This window comes from Acartia tonsa, chromosome 5, assembly GCF_053477335.1.
Source record: "Acartia tonsa isolate MP-2025a chromosome 5, ASM5347733v1, whole genome shotgun sequence".
In the NCBI taxonomy this organism is placed as follows: domain Eukaryota; kingdom Metazoa; phylum Arthropoda; class Copepoda; order Calanoida; family Acartiidae; genus Acartia; species Acartia tonsa.
In genome coordinates, this window is record NC_137264.1 from 11,140,865 (window position 1) to 11,163,834 (window position 22,970).

Below are 22,970 nucleotides of genomic sequence, written 5' to 3' on the forward strand. Positions count from 1 at the left end.
TAGTGGGGTAAAACTGCCCCCAAAACTACTAAAACTTTAAGTTCTGGGCTTATTTTTAAAAAGATCGGGCTGATTTTGTTAATGAATACTTTTTTTCAAATCACTATAGATTTCAATTAGACATTCTCTTTCAAGGACTTAATTATTTTTTTTCATTATGTGAAATAAGTTTTCATTAAAATTCTACATGATATCTTTGAAAATAAATAATTATTTTGGGTGGTATTTTACCCTACTAGACTCTAGAAGGAAAGTGCCAGAATGAAATCTTTAGTGACTACTTAATTCAATTATGTGAAAATGTTTACATTAAAAAAATAGCTTGATATCTTTGAAAATAATCTCATTACTTACAACTTTAGTGTTTTGGGGGCTTTTTTACCCCAAAAGCCCCTAAAGAAAAGTGCCAAAATTCAATTTTTAAAGCTTTAAAGGTAGATCCAATCATATAAGAATATGTTAAAAAAGAATCAGTTGATAACTATGTCAACAAGTCCAAACAGCCAGGAAAAAATATGATACTGAGATATAATTTTAATGTTTAAGGAGTAATTTTACCCGAAGGAAAGTGCCAAATTCAAATCTTTAGTGGCTACTTATCTCAATTATGAGAATGAATTTTAAATTAAAAAAATCATCTTGATTTCTCTAAAAATAAGCTCAAGCCTTAAATTTTAGTGTTTGGGGGTGTTATATCCCACTAACCCCAAGAAGGAAAGTGACAAAATGAAATCTTTAGTGACAACTTAGCTTAATTATGTAAAAAAAGGTTTACATTAAAAAATATATGCTCAGACCTTAGATTTTAGTGTGTTGGGGGCTGTTTTAACCCTCTGGCCCCTAGAAGAAAAGTGCCAAAATTCAATTTTAAAAGTTGTACTGGTAGATTTAATCATATAAGAGATTTTACAAAAAGGTTAATAACTGTAAAAGCAAGCTCAAAAACATCCAGGGCCAAAATTTATACTGAATTTCATTTCCTTTAAGTGTATAATCTCCCCCCTCCCTCCTTGGTTCTTACTACAAACTATTCACATTTCAAAGCCAAATTTTAATTCAGCTGAAATTGAAAGTACCCAAAATATACAATTTTACCTATATAAAATAATTATATAACTAATAATAATTATAACTCCTAGGTGCTAAGTAATATAATTTGAAAAAGGTTTGTGTAACAAGCAGTCATATGTGAAGTTTCAAATATTATTTTGACTCTGTAAATGTTCAAGTTAGGGCAATAAACGGCTAATTTTCGTTTTATTTGGGGTCCGTGGGAAAAAGTCTGATAATATCGGGTGTAAGGGGTTTATTATTATATTTCCATATACGAGTATATACTGACCCTTGTCCGAGAGGTGTGAAATAGTCCAAAATATAGGGGATATAAAATATTAAAATTCTGTAATATCTCACTACCCTTCTGGACAGAATATAAAATATTTTTTAGCTAAATATCATGTGATTTGCATGATTAGGAATCACGGAACCTTGGCATATTTTCTAGAACTTTCTTGGCTTTTTTTGTAGCTTAACGTTAATTAAAAAATACCGAAATTATAAGAAGCAAAAAGCGGTGCATATTTTCTAACCCTGTCGGGTAATCATTAAAATTTACTTTACCTAACCTAACCTAATCTTCATAAGCTACTGTGAACGTACGATGAAGCCCGCAACTTCGTTTTTCTTTCCATGATCCTAATTTTCTACTAATACTCCATTTGCAAAATATGCGAATTTCCCAAAACTGCTTCTGATAAAAATTGTTTTAATACTTCTTTTTTATATAAAATAAATATGATTGATATTATTTTGTTTTATTATCTTGATTAATAGCTTTACTAGGGTGATAACAGATATAGTTCAAGGAGCTAAAGGTATAAGACAATGAGCGATAAATTGATGTCTATCCCCAATGATGATACACAAAATTACCCCTTCTGTAGATTAGATTTAGCGGTTGAAACGTTTGGACACTCAATTTAATGAAACAACTAATCAAAATTCAATAAAACTCTAAAGTTGTTAAGCCAACGAATAAGAAAACGCTATTATAAAACTTTGGGAACTTGTGTTATTTTTTTGCTAAAATTATTAATCTTCCTTAATAACTATAACTTTCTATTATCACCTTCCGGCTTGTTATTTGGGATGTGTGGAGTGGAAAATTTTTAACAAGGATGACAATATCCATTAATGCAAAACATTAACATAAACGTATAAGTATATTTAGTATAATCAAAATTATAAGTAAGTATTCTGTCCGTCTGTAAAACACGGGCCAAAAGCCTTCATAGCCGACGCCAACATATATCTTTTATTTTAATTAATCCATTTACGGTTTACCCTTTTATACAAATTATAGAAAAGCTTCGCTTAGTTAGAAGGGGAACTTTTATCTATTACCATATGTTTTTGTTATTTCTTGGGGGGGGGGGGGGAGGGGGAGAGGTCAAAACTCAAAATCATATATATCAATCGTCATATAGGGGATTTATTTTTTTTTTTGGGGGGGGGGGTTAACTTATAAAGCCTAGGTGTCATGTTATCTTCCCCTTCCCCCACCCTCATTTTGGTCAACCCTTCTTAAATAGGGAAGGGGGGGGGATGGGTCAAAACTCAAAATCATATATATCAATCGTCATATAGGGGATTTTATTTTTTTTTTTGGGGGGGGGGGGGTTAACTTATAAAGCCTAGGTGTCATGTTATCTTCCCCTTCCCCCACCCTCATTTTGGAACTAACAAGGATTTTTTATAACTTCTTCTTCCATAAAAGCGGATATTAACACTTAAAGATTCAGGGCAAAATTGTAAGTTAATTTTTTTGGAAGACTCTAATTAACCGACCCTAATTATAGAAAATTATAGAAAAGCTTTGCTTTTAAAATGCAGTGTAAGTTGTTATTTATTGTTATTTGATCTTTGGGTCAGCCACGGTGTTCGTACAAAAATGTTTAAATAAAAAGAAACATATTGAATAGCAATGTTTAAATATAACAAAAAACACAATGATTTACTTTTATTTATGTAGAAAAATAAGACAAAATTTTAAAAACTTGAGTATTTGGTATATTATATAAAGAGCTAATTTTCATTATTGGTGCATCATTGTAAACCCTCCCCCCCCCCCCCCCAAGCCGCGGGAATTCATTAAGAATAGATAGAATAGGAGGAGAATTATGAATATATATAATATTAAATAAATTTCCTATTTTAATTTTGATAAGACAATGGCTGATAAATTGGTGTAGGCATTTAGGATATTTTCAATTCTAATCAAATAATAATAAGAAAGAATTTTAATGTCTGTGGAAAGCTGTTTATGATAATGAATAGTTATATTATTATATTTAGAGATGAGAGGGGAATTAAATTTATCCTCAAATGTCCTATCCTCCTATCCTATCCCAACGCAACGCCAACCCCTTTCCCTCTATGGTAAAGCGAAATATGATACGGATAAATACTACCCCCCCCCCCCCTACTTTCTTTCATGTGTGTTTACTGTTTTACATTAAAATTAACAGGATGTCTGTTTGTCCGTAGTTGTACTTAAAATATATTAAATGTATAATTAATAGATAAATAGCTAATTTTCATCATTTATGCATCATTGTAAAACAACCCCCCCCCCCTCGCCGGAATTCATTAAGAATATGATATCCTGGACCGGCTTTGTAAAGTCACAGGACACGTATGATATCTATGTTTATAGCCCCCCCCCCCCCCCCCCCCCAAGGAGTGGAATAAATAAAGTATAGCCGTTTCCTAGTTTAATTTTGATAAGACAATGGCTGATAAATTGGTGTATTAAAGGATGCAAACTTTTTTATTTTAATATCCGTGGAAAATTATGGAAAATGCAGCGGATATTAATTGGTTTCAAAGCCATACTAGAAAAGCTTTTCTTTCATTCAGGGTTCGGCAGCCATAGTCTCTGTGGCTTTTCATATTGAAAAAAAGGCAAACAACAAGTCAAGTCATGACTAACTTTTAAAATCATTGGAAGAAACATTAAAAAAAAATACACTTAATTAAAGAAAAAAGTTACACTTACATGACAACATACAATGGCCGATAAATGATGAGACACAGTCTTGCCCCATCTGTAGATAAAATTAGAGGTTGAAAAGTTTAGACACTGAACTAAATGAACAAACCAATCAAAATTCAATAAAAGTCCCTAAGATCTAAAGCCAACGAAAACATAATTAACAAGGATGACAACATCCATAAAAGCACTGAAACGGTAGGACAAAAAGACATTAACACTTGTATAGTGTCAGAACTGAATAATCAGAATATAAATGTATAAGAGTCGAAGCAAAATTGAACGGAATAAGGAAAAATAGATTATATTTATTTCAGTACTTACGAGATTTAGTGAATATACATCAAAAATATATTCACCAAACCTTATTCTAATTTAGCGGGTTTTGAAATATTAAAACATATTTTTTAATATTTGTTGACCAGCTGAGAAGGTAACAAGATATTACCCTCTGTTAATATATATTAGTATATTCAGATTTTCAATTTAAATATTCCCCTTCTATGTGTTAGGAAATATACAGAAAGGTGTGAAGTTTGGACTTCCGGGGTACATGGGATATTAAGAAATTTTAATATATTTACGGGAAAATAATATTTACAAAATATTGATAAACAGTAATATTTCACTACGAAATCACCCTAGTTTTGATTTATTTAATATTTTTCAAGAAATATTCAAACTTCAAATATGATTGGTAACAAGTATCAAACCTAAAATTCAAGAAAAAAACTGCATTTTTAAAACTTGTGTATACTTCAGAGGATAGCTCAAAAACTAATAATAGTACAAAAACGTTATATACCAATATGAAAACTAGAGGTTATGAGCTTTTCAATGGTATGTGTAGCATTTTTCTACCACTTCTAGGTGCTGAGCAATGACATGTTAAAATGTGTGTATATTTTTTTATAGGCTTGCCAATGTGAATTTTAGGTTAAAAATAGCTAAAATATTTTTCCCGCATTTTCTCCCAAGAAGGAACGCTTTTGATTTTGTTTTTTTGCATTTTTCATTAGTCTATATATGTATATATCAGAATCTGTAATAATCTCAGAGAGCCTGTTTCAAAAAACTGCTTTTCCCTTCCGGCGACCAGTGGATATTGCGTTGCTTCTACATTTAAAATCTGTTAAATCAATGAAAATATTCTTGCTTTAAAATGTAGGTAAAAATATTTTTTTGCAGCCGTCATTCAGCAAGAAATGAATCCTTTAGAGTAGCTTTAAGCCAACACAATCTCAAGCGGTCCAGCAGTCTTATCAGAGAAATTAGGTATACATATTTAATTTAAATTCTAACTATTTTGTAACTTATCTATCTATCATCTATGTAATTGACTAATTAATTATATTATTAGTTAAATTTTCTAACTATCTTAACTTATATCCATCTATCTGTTCATCTTTCTTAATATCTAGATGCCGGGATCTAAAGTGATAAGGCATTTGCAGATAAATTTATGTACATCCCAAACTAAGATGCACAAAATTACCCATTCTGTAGATTACAATTCGTGGTTGGAACGTTTAGACACTTAACTTAATGAACCAATTATTTAAATTAAATAACAGTAAACAATGATAACAATCTATCTATCTTTCTTGCTATCTATTTATTTTTATGAGTGTCTGTCCTTCTGTCTATTTTTCTATTTTTAAAAAAATTATCCATTGGTTCAATTAATTACCTATCTAATTTTTCATGATATTTATCTACCTAATAAATTTGATTTTTTATAAAGATCTTATATTTAATAATTCATCTTTTAAAATTTTTGTATAAAATGTAGATTTTGCTAAAATTTGGTTATATGCTCGGTTTATTTTTATTTGAATAATTAATTAAAAGGTTTTACAAAATTAGAAACTTAATTAGCAAGGTTTATTAACAATTTTGTGGAAAAAGTAAAAAAAAAATAGATATAGATTTCACATAATAACAGGGATAACACTATTAAGAATTCTTAGCGTTCCTAGCCTTAGCAAGCTCTGACTAAAAAGATTTAGTTATGAAAATAATTAAGAAACAGAGGGGGAGTGGGAGCTACTCCCCCAAAATATGTGCCACACTCCCCAGCCCCTGTAAAGGAAATATATTCACCATTACATGTCGAATGTTATTTTAATGTCTAACCTACATTAAATCAATTAATAATTTTATCTTAATCTACTTTTCTATCTATCTATCTATCTATCTATCGACCTATCTATCTATCTATCTATCTATCTATCTATCTATCTATCTATCTATCTATCTATCTATCTATCTATCTATCTATCTATCTATCTATCTATCTATCTATCTATCTATCTATCTATCTATCTATCTATCTATCTATCTATCTATCTATCTATCTATCTATCTACCTATCGACCTATCTATCTATCTATCTATCTATCTAGTCGAAGCTGTGACTCACTCCATGATGGATTTAAAAGTCTGACAAGAACAAATTCTGACGGGTCCATCCATTCATCCCAGGTTAGCCAATAATTAATGATCATTATTCGAACCAAATGTATTGTATTTTCTGAACAAGAATATAATAATCTTATAATGATTTTACATGCCAACTTAAATTTGGGTAATTAGGTTAAGTAACACCCAATAAACAACCAACCTTTTGAATGCATTGTAATAAGTTGCGACTGTTTCTATCGAAGGCAATCTATCTAATTTCATTCGTAATGTAATGCGCCATACATAGTAGAAGTAAGTACCATATCTAAAGGCCTCTAGGAGTTCCTTAGAATTTATTTTAACAATCTATGTTAAGATTAGCTGTATACCCCAAAAAAAACCATTTTTTAGTCGCCTCATGGGGTTAATTATCTTTTTTTTTTGCATTTTCTTAAGAGAGGGTGTTGCTACCCTCCCCCCAAATAGTTATAAATCTGCTCAGTAACTATGAGAAACTACCCTATAAAGGAGAATAATGCCGGTTTAGGGGTTAGAGAGATCATTCGGTTAAGACAGACAAAGATCCTTTCACTTTTACATAAGGATATAGAAACTATAATTTTAATGTTATTATTTTGTTTCAGAAGAGTTTAAGAAGAAGATATGGCTCAGAAAAAAGTATCAGGTTGAATTTCAATGTGATATAATTGTCCGTTTGCTTTCATGCTGTGTCTCATATTAACAGAGATATACCTAATTATAATAATAATAATAAACCCTTTTGTAAATTAAATAATTGGTGAGAAACTTTGGACACTTCTTGTTTGAACCATTTAATAATTATAAAATATCTTAAAGTTTTTAAAGAACGTTGGGTACCAGTCAAAAGTACCCACTCTGTATATTCATATTTGATTAGTTTTATTTTATCCAAAACTAGGTAATTGGCTACTTATGGATGTTGTGATGCTTGTTAAAGTAATATTTTTTTTTGTAGAATGGAAGAAATAGAGAGAAGTAACTTAAACAGAAGATCTAATAATTATAGGTAATAATTATTACCTTTAGAAAATATATTTTGCCTTATCTTTTCCGCCAATCAAAATTATTTTAAGGCATTATTCAATTTTACAACAGCATGCTGTAATTGTAATAAAAATATAAAGAAACTAAAAGGCGAAAGAATTTAATATTAGTGTAATGTAAGTAAACAGAAACAATTGTCGACATTTAGATAATATGAAACTGTGTGTCAACAAAGTTATTTGGGGTGAACAGGGCTGTTATGTTATACTATTATTATTTCAGGGATGGAAATCTACGGCCTGAGCTGAGGTCTAAATCCATTGGAAGCTTACAATTCTTAGCTATGGGGCTTAAACCTAGGAGTAGAAACAGGTTGATAGATAGATAGATTACTGGATTGATAAATAGATAGATTACTGGATTGATAAATAGATAGATAGGTGGACAAATAAAAAAACTATTGGAAGCTTACAATTCTTGGTCATGGGGCTTAAACCTAGAAGTAGAAACAGGTTGATAGATAAATAGATTACTGGATTGATAAATAGATAGATTACTGGATTGATAAATAGATAGATAGGTGGACAAAAAAAAAACTATTAAAAGCTTACATTTCTTGGTCATGGGGCTTAAACCAATGAGTAGAAACAGGTTGATAGATAAATAGATTACTGGATTGATAAATAGATAGATAGGTGAACAAATAAAAAAAACTATTGGAAGCTTACAATTCTTGGTCATGGGGCTTAAACCTAGAAGTAGAAACAGGTTGATAGATAAATAGATTACTGGATTGATAAATAGATAGATTACTGGATTGATAAATAGATAGATAGGTGGACAAATAAAAAAAAACTATTGGAAGCTTACAATTCTTGGTCATGGGGCTTAAACCTAGCAGTAGAGACAGGTTGATAGATAGATAGATTACTGGATTGATAAATAGATAGATTACTGGATTGATAAATAGATAGATAGGTGGACAAATAAAAAAACTATTGGAAGCTTACAATTCTTGGTCATGGGGCTTAAACCTAGAAGTAGAAACAGGTTGATAGATAAATAGATTACTGGATTGATAAATAGATAGATTACTGGATTGATAAATAGATAGATAGGTGGACAAATAAAAAAAAACTTTTGGAAGCTTACAATTCTTGGTCATGGGGCTTAAACCTAGGAGTAGAAACAGGTTGATAGATAGATAGATTACTGGATTGATAAATAGATAGATTACTGGATTGATAAATAGATAGATAGGTGGACAAATAAAAAAAAAACTATTGGAAGCTTACAATTCTTGGTCATGGGGCTTAAACCTAGCAGTAGAAACAGGTTGATAGATAGATAGATTACTGGATTGATAAATAGATAGATTACTGGATTGATAAATAGATGGATAGGTGGACAAATAAAAAAAAACTATTGGAAGCTTACAATTCTTGGTCATGGGGCTTAAACCTAGGAGTAGAAACAGGTTGATAGATAGATAGATTACTGGATTGATAAATAGATAGATTACTGGATTGATAAATAGATAGATAGGTGGACAAATAAAAAAAAACTATTGGAAGCTTACAATTCTTGGTCATGGGGCTTAAACCTAGCAGTAGAAACAGGTTGATAGATAGATAGATTACTGGATTGATAAATAGATAGATTACTGGATTGATAAATAGATAGATAGGTGGACAAATAAAAAAAAAATATTGGAAGCTTACAATTCTTGGTCATGGGGCTTAAACCTAGGAGTAGAAACAGGTTAATAGATAGAGAAATAAATTAATTAAAATATAGAATGATAGATTAGTGGATTGATAAATGAATGGCGGATTCATCAATGTATATTTAGAGTGAGAATTAAAAGATAGATTCAATTATTAAACATACATAGATAAACAGATATATAGATAGATGCATAATTTATAAAATACCGGACAGTAGGAAAAAATTAATTAATCTAAAAAGTAAATTTTTTTATCTCAATATGTATAAAAAAGTACACTAAACACATGAACTTATGTAAGATCATTATTAGATTATCTAAAGGAAGATAAAGATAGTATAATGGTTATATATAATACCTGGATGTTGTGAGAGATTCTCGCATAACTCCGATGAAATATTTCTTCCAGCCAGCTAATATAACTATATCCCCCATCCTACACTTTTAAGACTTTCCATTACATAGGAACATTTTGACCAATATCTGAGGACTATATTAGCAACCTAAATTTGGGACACAAAGTCCCCTGTCACAATATCCACGTATTCTATATCCATTGCATAATAGTATACATAATTATAGGATATGTACTACATATAATAATAGGAATTACATAAGTAAAAACTATTATCAATTATGTTCAATGGCCGTTCCAGAAAAATTAAGAATAACAAAAAACATTTCAAATATATAAATAACTATTAGGGGTTAAGAATTCCATAGGAGCCAAAAATAGCCATAAACCGTTCTAATTCTTTTACCATTTACCTATCCCCCCCCCCCCCCAATAATAATTCTTTGTTTCTTTGTTATGGTTTATATGCGTTAAGCAGCAGATTATCTTTAATTAAAGCATAGTAACCATACAACTTTTTTTTTCATATATATCCTTACAGGACAAGGCTAAAATTTTGTAATGGGAGGGGAGGGGGTGTAATCATTACTCATGTAGGGGCGCAGCCTTTATTATAGACACATAGGAAGTAAGGAGGGAGGGGATAATGGACTGTTTATTACACTGGTCCCGAAAGTTTTATAACAACGTTTTCTTATTAGTTGGGTACTTCAGTGAATTTTGATTGAGTCGTTCATTGAGTTCACTGTTTCAACGTTTTAATCACCAATTTTAATCTACAGAAGGATAATTTTGTGTATTATCAATGGGCATGTACATCATTTTATTTGCCATTGTCTTATCCCTTTAGATCTCTGCATAGGAAGTATGCAAGTATGGGGTATGTTATCAAAATGAGATTAGTTCTATACCAACAAGGTTAATGGAAATAGCCAGGGAGGGAGGGGATAATGGAGTGTAAATTGTACTGGTCCCCAAAATTTATAAATACATTACCTATTTGTTGTCTAATGAACTGATATTTCTACTTGATTTAACTTTCTACAAATAATTTTTTATAAATTTTTTTTAACCAATGTTCCTATCCCCGTTACCCTGAGAAGTACATAAGACTGACCAAATCTAAGATAACTATAGATAAAGTGTCAGGTAGCCTTCAATGCATTTAGATAAAAGAAACAGTGCGGCGCTCAGTTCAATTATACTAAAGTTCTGTTTTATTTATAATAAAACAAGGATGACAACATCCATAAGTAGCGAAGCACAAAAAAATCGTGGATGGAAATACGTAAAAAAGGATTTAAATTGTATTTATCCCAAAAAAGTTTGAAAATTGGACCAAAAACACCAAATATATGGGGAAATATTTAAAACATATAAAAATAGCCAAAAACCTGATAAAAGGCAGTCTGACCGCCATGGTTGTTTTCTTTAAACGACGGGAAATTTAATTTTGATATCTATAACTGAAAAAATTTTGAAAATCGGACCATAAACACTGAAGATATGGAGAATAATGTGATAAATACAAAAATAGCCTAAAACCTGCAAAAAGGCAGTCTGGCCGTCATGGATGTTTTCTTTAAACGACGGGAAATTTAATTCTCATATCTATAACTGAAAAAATTTTGAAAATTGGACCATAAACACTGAAGATATGGTGGAAATGTGAAAAATACAAAAATAGCCTAAAACCTGCAAAAAGGCAGTCTGGCCGTCATGGATGATTTCTTTAAACGACGGGAAATTTAATTCTCATATCTATAACTGAAAAAAATTTGAAAATCGGACCATAAACACTGAAGATATGGAGAAAAATGTGAAACATACAAAAATAGCCTAAAACCTGCTAAAAAGGGGTCCGACCGCCCTTGATGTTTTATAGTTAATTGTCCTTCTTAATAATGGGAATATTGTCAAAAAATTTCAGCTGTCTATCTTTAATAGGAGCCGAGAAAATCACGTTTCCCCTATTCTGTCTTACACGGACGGACAGACGGACGGACGGACATTTCGAATTATAGAGTAGCTTCGCTACTAACAAGGATAAAAAATGCAAAGTTAGTGAGGTTTTAAAGTAAGAAAAATACAAAGCAGAAAGAAGGACAAAATTAACTAATCATAAATTAATTAATGTTCATGAAAACCTAAAGCATGAAAGACAGACCGACGGTTGTATAGTAGATAGTAGATCAATCTTCAGAACTTCTCGAATAGAAGTGAAATAATTAACATTTTCACCGGACGGGACAGACTTTCTTCAAAGATTAAAATCTTAAAAGAATTTCACCAAGAACAATGATATATATATTTTAATTCTTTTTAAAATTAATTATTTTGGGAGGGTTGGGACAGACGGACAGACATCAAGCTACTTTGTATTATAGATAAATAAATATTCTAAATATATTATTCCATGGACCAAATATAGACATAGAATCTTCCTGTTGTAATTAAACACATTTTTTATCAATGTATATATAAACATTCTAAATATATCATTCCATGGACCAAATATAGACATAGAATTTTCTTGCAGTAATTAAATACTTTCTTTATCAATGTATAAATAAATATTCTAAATATATTATTCCATGGACCAAATATAGACATAGAATCTTCCTGTTGTAATTAAACACATTTTTTATCAATGTATATATAAACATTCTAAATATATCATTCCATGGACCAAATATAGACATAGAATTTTCTTGCAGTAATTAAATACTTTCTTTATCAATGTATAAATAAATATTCTAAATATATTATTCCATGGACCAAATATAGACATAGAATCTTCCTGTTGTAATTAAACACATTTTTTATCAATGTATATATAAACATTCTAAATATATCATTTCATGGACCAAATATAGACATAGTCTCTTCTTGCAGTAATTAAATATATTCTTTAACAATGTACAAATAAATATTCTAAATATATTATTCCATGGACCAAATATAGACATAGAATCTTCCTGTCATAATTAAACACATTTTTTATCAATGTATATATAAACATTCTAAATATATCATTCCATGGACCAAATATAGACATAGAATTTTCTTGCAGTAATTAAATACTTTCTTTATCAATGTATAAATAAATATTCTAAATATATTATTCCATGGAACAAATATAGACATAGAATCTTCCTGTTGTAATTAAACACATTTTTATCAATGTATATATAAACATTCTAAATATATCATTTCATGGACCAAATATAGACATAGTCTCTTCTTGCAGTAATTAAATATATTCTTTAACAATGTACAAATAAATATTCTAAATATATTATTCCATAGACCAAATATAGACATAGAATCTTCCTGTCATAATTAAACAAATTTTTTTATCAATGTATATATAAACATTCTAAATATATCATTCCATGGACCAAATAAAGATATAGTATCTTCCTGCAGTAATTAAATACTTTCTTTATAAATGTATAAACACATATTCTAAATATATTATTCCATGGAACAAATATTGACATAGAATCTTCCTGTAGTAATTAAATATATTTTTTATAAATATATAAATAAATATTCTACATATATTATTCCATGGACCAAATATAGACATAGAATCTTCCTGTAGTAATTAAATATATTCTTTATAAATATATAAATAAATATTCTAAATATATTATTCCATGGACCAAATATAGACATAGTCTCTTCCTGTAGTAATTAAATACTTTCTTTATAAATGTATAAACAAATATTCTAAATATATTATTCCATGGAACAAATACAGACATAGAATCTTCCTGTAGTAATTAAATATATTCTTTTTTAATGCACAAATAAATATAAAAAAATGACCGCATTCGGTTAAAGATGCGTAGATGCAACATTGTACTACGCACAACTTTTTACGCTATATTTGTCTGTCTGTCTGTTCGTAAGGAATAATCTCGCTAATCATAAGAGGGGCGCCGGGTAACACACTGAGCTACGGTGGTGAGAGTTAGAGTTGAATTCTCCGTATGTTGACTCGAATTTCTCATTCGCAATAATAATCACGCCACACCTGCCATACTCGGCGAGGGTGAGGTAATAATGAGTAGCTCTCATGAGACAGCGGGTCAAGTCGTAATGTGCTTGAACGTGGAGCTTGATTGCCCTAGTGGCTAGACAAAAGTGTCTCAGCCTACTCCATGACTACTTAGGTCCAAACCATAAGAAACTATGGCTAATCAATCAATCAAACCTTTAAAGGGAAGTCTCTCTTAGGTCCAGGGAAGACTTTTAACTTTATTGGGGAAAAATAACCCCATCCTCTCTATTCTTTTACTTTTTATCCATCAAATGGTTCAATAGATATTAAAATATTAAGCTTAAGCCAAAAAAAACCCTAACTTCTTTGAATTATAGGATGCTATTTGATTAAACTATTTTTAATTTCAGGTATTGAGATCAACTGATGATTTGAGAGGAACAAACAGATAATTCAAATCACAATAATTGTGTAGCTTTTTTTTTATATATGTAGATTTTTAAAAATAAAATTGTTTCATTGAAGTTCAAAATCAGCAAAAAATGTTAAATTGTTTTTTTTTTCAATGGTTCTTCTTTTTCATACTCTGCTTTTATGCCTTCCCAGCCCAAGGAACGTCACTGACGACAATACTGTAATTAAATGGAATAAAATAGTTTAGTCTGTACATTAAGATCTCTTGAGTATTTCCCTTCTTGAAAGGGACGCATCCAATATAAGAACAAATCTATAATATAAAGTAGCTCGATGTTTGTATGTTAGTCCGTCTGTCTGATGCTAAAGACCTCAGTAACCGCTGAACAGACTAGATTATGCTCTAGAAGTTAAGATACTTTTCCTATAGTGGTTTAAAGCTATTTTTGGGAAGTTGTAACAATTCCATCCCCTCAAACAATACAAAAACACGAACCACCCTAAATAATTGAGGTGAAGCCCCTAGAGGCTAGATGCAAAGCCACTAGTAAACTTTAAATTTAAACATAAGAAATTTCTAAAATTAGATAATTCAATTTTACAAAATTTCCCTGCCGGCATTTCAATTATTCTCTCCCTTCAACTCTTAATCACATTTTAAATTGTGTGTGTTTGTGTGAGTGTGGGTATGTGTGTGTGTGCATGTTTCAGAGTGTGAGAGTGTGTGTGTGTGAGCGTGTGTATGTGTATGTTTGAGTGTGTGTTTGTGGGTATTTTGTGTGTGTGGGTAAGTGTGTGTGTATGTTTAAGTGTGTGAAGGAGTGTGTGTGTGTGTGTGAGAAAAAAGGGCCAAAGGGAAAAATCTAAATGCTGAATTAGTTCTCCCCACAAAACTGTGAAAACATTACCCATTTTAATCTGGAATGGAAGGGATATTTGACTGTAAATTATACTGGTACCCAAAGTTTTATGAACAAGTTATCTCATTTAGGAGACTTTAACAAATCCTTATTGTTGGTTCAAATAAACATAGTCAAAACTTTTCAACCAAAAATTTTAATCTTTTTAAAAAAAATTTATCATCATTATGGATGTAATGTATCTAAGGGGTAATTTTGTTTACCATTATTAGTGATGTACATAATACATTATCTTGTCTCATAAGATACCAGATTTATAATGAAACATATATTCAAAAGGATACCTACTCAGTTGTGTTTATTAATATGTGTGTTTAAATGGTAATATCTCATAAACGGCTGGACTAATTGTTGTTGGTGATCTTAAGGGATAAGACAATGGATGATATATTGATGTACTTCTCCGATGATGATCACCAAAATTATCCCTTCTGTAGAATAAAGTTATTGGTTGAAAAGTTTTGCACAATCCAGTCATGATTTCATAAAAGTACACAAAGATTTTGTATTTGTAAAACTTTGAGCAACAGTATAATTTACAGTCCAATGTCCTCTCCATCCCAGGATATCCCTACCATAATATCCTGAGATGGGTTTTGAAAGAACAATGCCGCGTTTTATTATGAAATTATTATGAAAATGCCTCGTAGGATTTAAACAGAGTATACAACTATTTATTTAAGTATTTCGCTTTTGTTGGTACGGCTTTTATAGAAGAAAAATAAAAAATCTTAAATCCATTTTTGCTGTATGTTAATTAATGCATCTTTTTAGAGCTTTATTAGACAAATGGCTGAAATAATAATTTTAAGATTTTGAATTCCTAAGTTGTATACTCTGTTTAAATTCTACGAGGCATTTTCATAATAATTACATAATAAAACGCGGCATTCTTCTTTCAAAAACCCATTTCTGAACATGGATACTATTAATTAATTTGCTGTCAAGCGAAAACGCTTAAAATTTAGTTCCAATTTTGCACAAAAACTTTTATCGTTTGAAACTGAGAAACTTTTACAAATGAAAAGTTACGGCACATTAAGTAGAAAGAGAAAAAGATAGAGAGGGAGGGAAGGAGAGAGATAAATAGTGAGAGAGTGAGAGAGAGAGAGAGAGAGAAAGAGAGAGATAGATAGGAGATAGAAAAAGATGGTTTTTAATTATTTTATACTATTGTTGTATAACATTCTAGCGGCTTCGCCCCTAGCCTCTAGGGGCTTTGCCCCAAAAGGTAATTTTAAAAATAAAAGAATTTGAGATGCAACCACTAATACATTACAAAAAATGAGGGGGGATTTTTTGTTTTTGGGGGGATTGTGGGTGTCCCAACCTCCAAGAAAATAGCCTAAAACCACCACCAGGACCAGTAGGTATATTCCCTGCAGAGTAGAATCCAATCGGTTCATGGGTTACTGAGATCTTAAAAGACGAACAGACAGATAGACTGACAGATAGACGGACGGACAGTCAGACAGACAGACATCAAGCTACTTTGTATTATAGATATTAAATAAATACACTTATAATCTATAAGACAAAGTAGAATAATGTCTGTCCGTCCGTCCGTCTGTCGGTCTGTCTGTTGTCCCTTAAGATCTCGGTAACCACTGAACCGATCGTATTCTACTCTTCAGGGAATGTACCTACTGGTCCTGTAGTGGTTTTAGGCTATTTTCTTGGGGGTTGGGACACCCACAACCCCCCCAAAAACAGAAAATCCCCCCTCATATTTTTTTGTAGGAGATATCCTTGGTCCTTTTTTTGTAGAAGATTTCCTTGGTCCTTCTTATTTTTTTTTACGAATTTCACCTTAACTTTTTTTATCATCTCTTGGGGCAAAGCCCCTAGAGACTAGGGGCGAAGCCGCTAGTATGTAATAAATCACCCTGGTCAAAACATTTATTCAATTTATACTTCACAGACACAAGGGCCTTTGATGGTTAACAGGGAACTAAAGGGATAAGACAATGTCCGATAAATTGATGTACATCACCAATTATGATACACAAAATTACTCATTCTGTGGGTTACAATTAGGGGGTAAAAGTTTTGACACTCAACTTAATGATTCAACCAAGCAAAACTAACAAAACTCAAAAGTCCCCAAAAATGTTAAGCCAACGAATAAGAAATTATAAGCTTTTGAGGACTAGTGTAATAAACAGCCCAATGTCCCCTCTATATTTGTTACACAATACACTTATATGTATATAGTTGAACACATGATTTTGGAGAGGCCAATGGACAATAAATTATTCTTTTTCCTACATTATAATACTTTGATTATAAGTAGCGGCTACGCCCCTAGAGGCCTCTAGTGAAACTTTAAATGTTTGGTTAAAAGCTACCCTGATAGGGAGAACCCGATCGGTTGAGTGGTGTTATAAGGATAAAACAGCAACAGGTAACCGTAAAAATACTGAACGTAAATATTTTACCTACACATGCATTGTTATAAGCGGTATAAGGCCAAAAAATAATCTGGAATAGCCAATATCCAACGATGAACATGCTTGACTGAATAAAACACACGTAAGATAATTTATTTTTGTGCATGTATGTTCACTGCGAGATAACTGTGCATTATTGATTAAAGGTTATTTGCGGTAACAATTTCGTGTAAAATAATATTTACGTTCAGTCGCATTTTATTAGCCGCTAAGTTGACCTGTTTAAAAATTGTTTTTCATTACTTATAGTTACAACTTATTAAGATATTATGCTCAGTTAAAAAAAATCGGCGCCTCCAGCACCAAAACCGGTAAAAACTGGCAGTTAAACTTCTGTGCCCCTACTTGCCCCCTTCTTCAGCCAACAGTAGTTATCTCAAGATGTAAAAGAGATATCAACACACAGAAAGAAAACTTTTAAATAAAACTGAACTAAGTAACTATTATACATTTAATTTTGGGACTTTCCTTCTAGGGGCTTGTGGAGCAAAAGACCCACCAAAACACTAATAATATGAGTTCTGAGCTTATTTTTAAAGATATCAACCTGATTTTTTAAAAAATCTTTTGTTACCATAACCAAACTCAGTAACATTTACAGATTTCATTTTGGGACTTTCCTTCCAGGTGCTAGTGGAGCAAAAGACCCCCCAAAACACAAAAATTATGCAGAGTTCTGAGCTTATTTTTAAAGATATCAACCTGATTTTTTAAAAGAATTTTTATAAAATAAAACTGAACTCAGTAATGATTACACATTTCATTTTGGGACTTTCCTTTGAGGGGCTTGTGCAGCAAAAGACCCCCCACAAGACACAAAAAATATGAGTTCTGAGCTGATATTTAAAGATATCAAACTGATTTTTTTAAAGGAAACTTTTTTAACATAACCAAACTCAGCAGGGGCGTCCAAGCTTTTTTTTTTTGGGGGGGGGGGGCGCACCCCCAAATTAGTTTGGGGGGGGGGGGGGGTAATCCCCACTTTACCCCCCCCTCTTGGACGTCTATGAAACTCAGTAATGTTTACAGATTTCATTTTAGGACTTTCCTTCTTGGGGCTAGTTGGGCATAAGACCCCCAAAATCAAAAATATTAGTTCTGAGCTTATTTTTAAAGATATGAACCTGATTTTTTAAAAGAAAATTTTTTAAATAGAACTGAACTCAGTAATGATTACACATTTCATTTTGGGACTTTCCTTAGAGGAGCTTGTGGAGCAAAAGACCCCCCAAAACACAAAAAATATGAGTTCTGAGCTGATATTTAAAGATATCAAATTGATTTTTTTAAAGAAAATTTTTTTAACATAACCAAACTCAGCAGGGGCGTCCAAGCTTTTTTTTTTTTGGGGGGGGGGTAAAATTTGCTTGGGGGGGGGGTAATTACCCCCCCTGAAACCGGTTGGCTGGGGCAAATTTTGTTTACCTTCCCAAAATTTACCCCCAAATTTTTAAAGAAAATTTTTTAAATAAAACTGAACTCAGTAATGATTACACATTTCATTTTGGGACTTTCCTTTGAGGGGCTTGTGGTGCAAAAGACCCCCCAAAACAAAAAAAATATGAGTTCTGAGCTGATATTTAAAGATATCAACCTGATTTTTTTAAAGAAAACTTTTTTAACATAACCAAACTCAGCAGGGGCGTCCAAGCTTTTTTTTTTTGGGGGGGGGGCGAACCCCCGAATTAGTTTGGGGGGGGGGGGTAATCCCCAATTTACCCCCCCTCTTGGAAGTCTATGAAACTCAGTAATGTTTACAGATTTCATTTTAGGACTTTCCTTCTAGGGGCTAGTTGGGCAAAAGACCCCCAAAATAAAAAATATGAGTTCTGAGCTTATTTTTAAAGATATCAACCTGATTTTTTTTTGAAATCTTTGTTAACATAACCAAACTCAGTAACATTTACAGATTTCATTTTGTGACTTTCCTTCTAGAGGCTTGTTTGGCAAAAGACCCCCAAAAACTAAAAATATGAGTTCTGGACTTATTTTTAAAGATATCAACCATTTAGGAGGGGGTATTTTAGGAGGGGTAAACAATTTTGAATACCCCCCAAAAATAAAAAATACTAAATTTTTAATAAAATTTAAATAACCCCTCCCAAAAAAAAAAAAATTACCCTGGGGGCAGATTTCAGGGGGGGCAATTACCCCCCCCCCCCAAGCAAATTTTACCCCCCCTAAAAAAATTTTCTTAAAAAAATCAGTTTGATATCTTTAAATATCAGCTCAGAACTCATATAATTTGTGTTTTGGGGGGTCTTTTGCTGCACAAGCCCCTCAAAGGAAAGTCCCAAAATGAAATGTGTAATCATTACTGAGTTCAGTTTTATTTAAATCATTTTCTTTAAAAAAAACAGGTTGATATCTTTAAAAATAAGCTCAGAACTCATAATTTTTGTGTTTTGGGGGGTCTTTTGCTCCACTAGCACCTGGAAGGAAAGTCCCAAAATGAAATCTGTAAATGTTACTGACTTTGGTTATGGTAACAAAAGATTTTTAAAAAAATCAGGTTGATATCTTTAAAAATAAGCTCATAACTCATATTATTAGTATTTTGGTGGGTCTTTTGCTCCACAAGCCCCTAGAAGGAAAGTCCCAAAATTAAATATGTAATAGTTACTTAGTTCAGTTTTATTTAAAAAGCTTTCTTGCTGTGTGTTGATATCTCTTTTACTTCATGAGATAACTACTGTTTACCGAAGAGGGGGGCAAGTAGGGGCACAGAAGTTTAACTGCCAGTTTTTGCCGGTTTTGGTGCTGGAGGCGCCGATTTTTTTTAACTGAGCATAATATCTTAATAAGTTGTAACTATAAGCAGTGAAAAAAGTGACAAAAAAAGATACTTTTTGGGCCTTTTCAAAGGGCAGTTTTGAAATCCCGTTATTTCATAAAAAAAAATAAAATGCCTAGAGAATGGCTTGGAAGATGAATTCAGGTGTTCTGCATATTTCAACTTAAACACATAAGGCCAAAGATATAATATCCCAAAAATCTTTTGTCAAAGTCTACTCTACACCTAGCGCTGGCGATTTCTATTTTCACAGGTATAAAATGCATGATTTTAGAAAACTGACTGGCGCTAGGTGTAGAGTATACTTTGACAAAAGATTTTTGGGATAATATACCTTTGTCCTTATGTGTTTAAATTGAAATATGCAGAAGAGCTTAAAACCTGCACATTGCTGAGATATTGTAAAAACCGCCGTGCTACCGTTATCTGTTGATATTTTACATGCCTGGCGCTAGGTCGCCAGTAGAGATAGAGAGCTGAAATTTTGTACATGTATTTCTAGGCTCCTAAAGTAACTTTTTAGGTTAGCAGAAAACTAAAATTCGAAAAAGAGTATTTTCATGAAAAGATCTAATGTCCGTCCGTCTGTCCCTGAAGATCTTGGTAATTACTGAACCGATTGAATTCTACTCTTCTGGAAATATACCAACTGGTCGTGTAGTAGGCTATTTTCTTTGGGGTTGGAACACATAACCCCCCCCCCCCCCAAGACAGAACAAAAAAATCCTTCCAAATTTTTTTAAGTCAGTTGATTTAAAAGTAGGTGTTGCAGCACCTCTTTCCTACTGGGGCAAAGCCGCTAGTGAATGATAATTTACAAAATTAAAATAATCTTTTTTATGTTGTTTCGCTACTTATGAAAAAAACATCTTTGTTATTCAATATATTCTATAAGCAGAATAATATATGCATTTCTAAAAAAAACTTCAAGTTCAAAAAGTTCAAAGAGCATCTAAATATGTGCTTTGGTTTAAAAACAAGGATGACAACACAGAAAGAGCGGAGATGAAAATCAAAGCATCATTGTGAATAAGACAATGTACAATGAATAAATGTACCTCTCAATTATTATTAACAAAATTATCCCCAATATAGATTAAAACTATTTGTAGAAATGTTTGTTTATTTGATATATAATTTTTTGGCACTCAATGACAAACTACATTCTTACCAATGAAATGAACACTAACTCTTGTCATGTTCACACACGTAAAATTCACAGTTTTCACAAAAAAATCATCAGATTATTGTATACCTTCATTAAATAAGCTAATTTTCTCAAAAATAATATTTAAAAAAAAAATTTAATATCCATAGCCAAGATTCCGACATTATACTGTAGCTCCGCTTCTAAGAAATTGTAAAAGTCACCAAAATGTTTAAAACATTTTGATCTCATGCAAAAACTAACTTTTATTAAAACTTTTATGATTCTCATTCTACATCTTATTCATGGTGTTCTATCATTTCCACATATATAATCACATAATTATATTCGTTATATATACGACAACATCCATAAAAGCGAAGGACAAACGAACTTTAACACTTGTAGTTCCATAATTGAATAATCAGAATATAAATTATAAGTAATCAAAATAAATTGTAAGTAAATTTGTTGAAAAACTGCTTGATGCAGGATAATGTTTATGGACATACTTACATTTTTAGGACTTGATTATAGAGTTGCTTCGCTTATAATATTGTACTTTGTTGTCCAAGGAATCAATATACCAAAAATCAGATCAATCGGATAATTAGATCACATAAAAATTTGTTGTTAAAAAAGTAAAAAATCAACATGTTTAAAATGGATGTACGGACATTCTGGTAACGATTATAGAGTTTTTACGCTTTCTAAATCGTACCTAACTACTACAGGAATCATTATACAAAGTTTGAAATCGATAGAATAATTCTAACATGCACAAATTAACGGAAAAAGCTATCCGACGTACTTACGGTCCTACCCTAATTATAGAAAAGCTTCGCTGTTAAAAAGACTAAACAGCCTGGATCTTAGGGGATATGACAATGAAAGATAATTGGTGTGAATCCTAAATTATGATGAAAAAAATACCCCTTCTGTAAATTAGAATTATTGGGTAAAAAGATTCCAAATCAACCAAACAAAATCTAACAATAGTTCATCAAGTTTTTGAGCCAAAGAATAAAATAACATGGATATAAAACTTTGGGTACCAGTGTACTTTACCAGAGAGAGAGCGGACAATGGGCTGTTTATTACACTAGTCCCAAAGTTTTGCAATAACGTTTTCTTATTCGTTAGCTTAACAACTTTTGGGAATTTTGATTGGTTGGTTAATTTAGTTGAGTGTTCAAACGTTTCAACTAATAATTTTAATGTACAGAAGGGGAAATTTTGTGTCTCATAATTAAGGATATAATCAATTTATCGCCATTGCCTTATCCCTTTAGATCCCTGGTAATTTACAATAGCATTATTTTATTTAATAATGTGTGGAAGTTAATGCACACCTGTCTTCAAATATCTTGCAATTTTTTGTCAAAAGAAATGTTGGCAAATTTCCCCCCCAGACCTAGTAAGCATACTCCCCCCTCTCATTTTCATTTATAATAGAAAATATGGGAATTTTACCTTACGTGACAACGCCTCTTAAGTGGCGTTTAGTCGTATTTTCACAGTAGCTTTTCCCCTATTTCTGGCCTCTGCGGGGCAATCACCTATCCAAACATAACATAACCTAACCTAGAATAACCCATAAAAAGATAGTGTGAAAATACGACGAAACGCCCCTTATGAGGCGTTGTCAAAAAGGGACTATACCCGGAAAAATGAA

At 31.5% G+C, this 22,970-nt stretch overlaps 2 protein-coding genes across 6 annotated transcripts in view; one reads left to right on the forward strand and one right to left on the reverse strand.

Annotated features, from left to right (window-relative positions):
* The window catches only part of LOC145318730 (uncharacterized), a 90,109-nt gene extending 75,996 nt beyond the window's left edge, over nt 1–14,113 (forward strand). For both annotated transcript variants that reach the window (XM_080160218.1, XM_080160217.1), the window contains exons 22-27: nt 5,240–5,326; nt 6,457–6,535; nt 7,099–7,139; nt 7,452–7,502; nt 7,763–7,852; nt 13,981–14,113. In XM_080160218.1, the coding sequence (XP_080016344.1) occupies nt 5,240–5,326; nt 6,457–6,535; nt 7,099–7,139; nt 7,452–7,502; nt 7,763–7,852; nt 13,981–13,987 (355 nt within the window). In that variant the 3' untranslated portion in view covers nt 13,988–14,113. The remainder of the gene's footprint in view (nt 1–5,239; nt 5,327–6,456; nt 6,536–7,098; nt 7,140–7,451; nt 7,503–7,762; nt 7,853–13,980) is intronic.
* The window catches only part of LOC145318738 (uncharacterized), a 372,001-nt gene that overhangs the window by 296,832 nt on the left and 52,199 nt on the right, over nt 1–22,970 (reverse strand). The gene's annotated exons all lie outside the window — the stretch shown is intronic.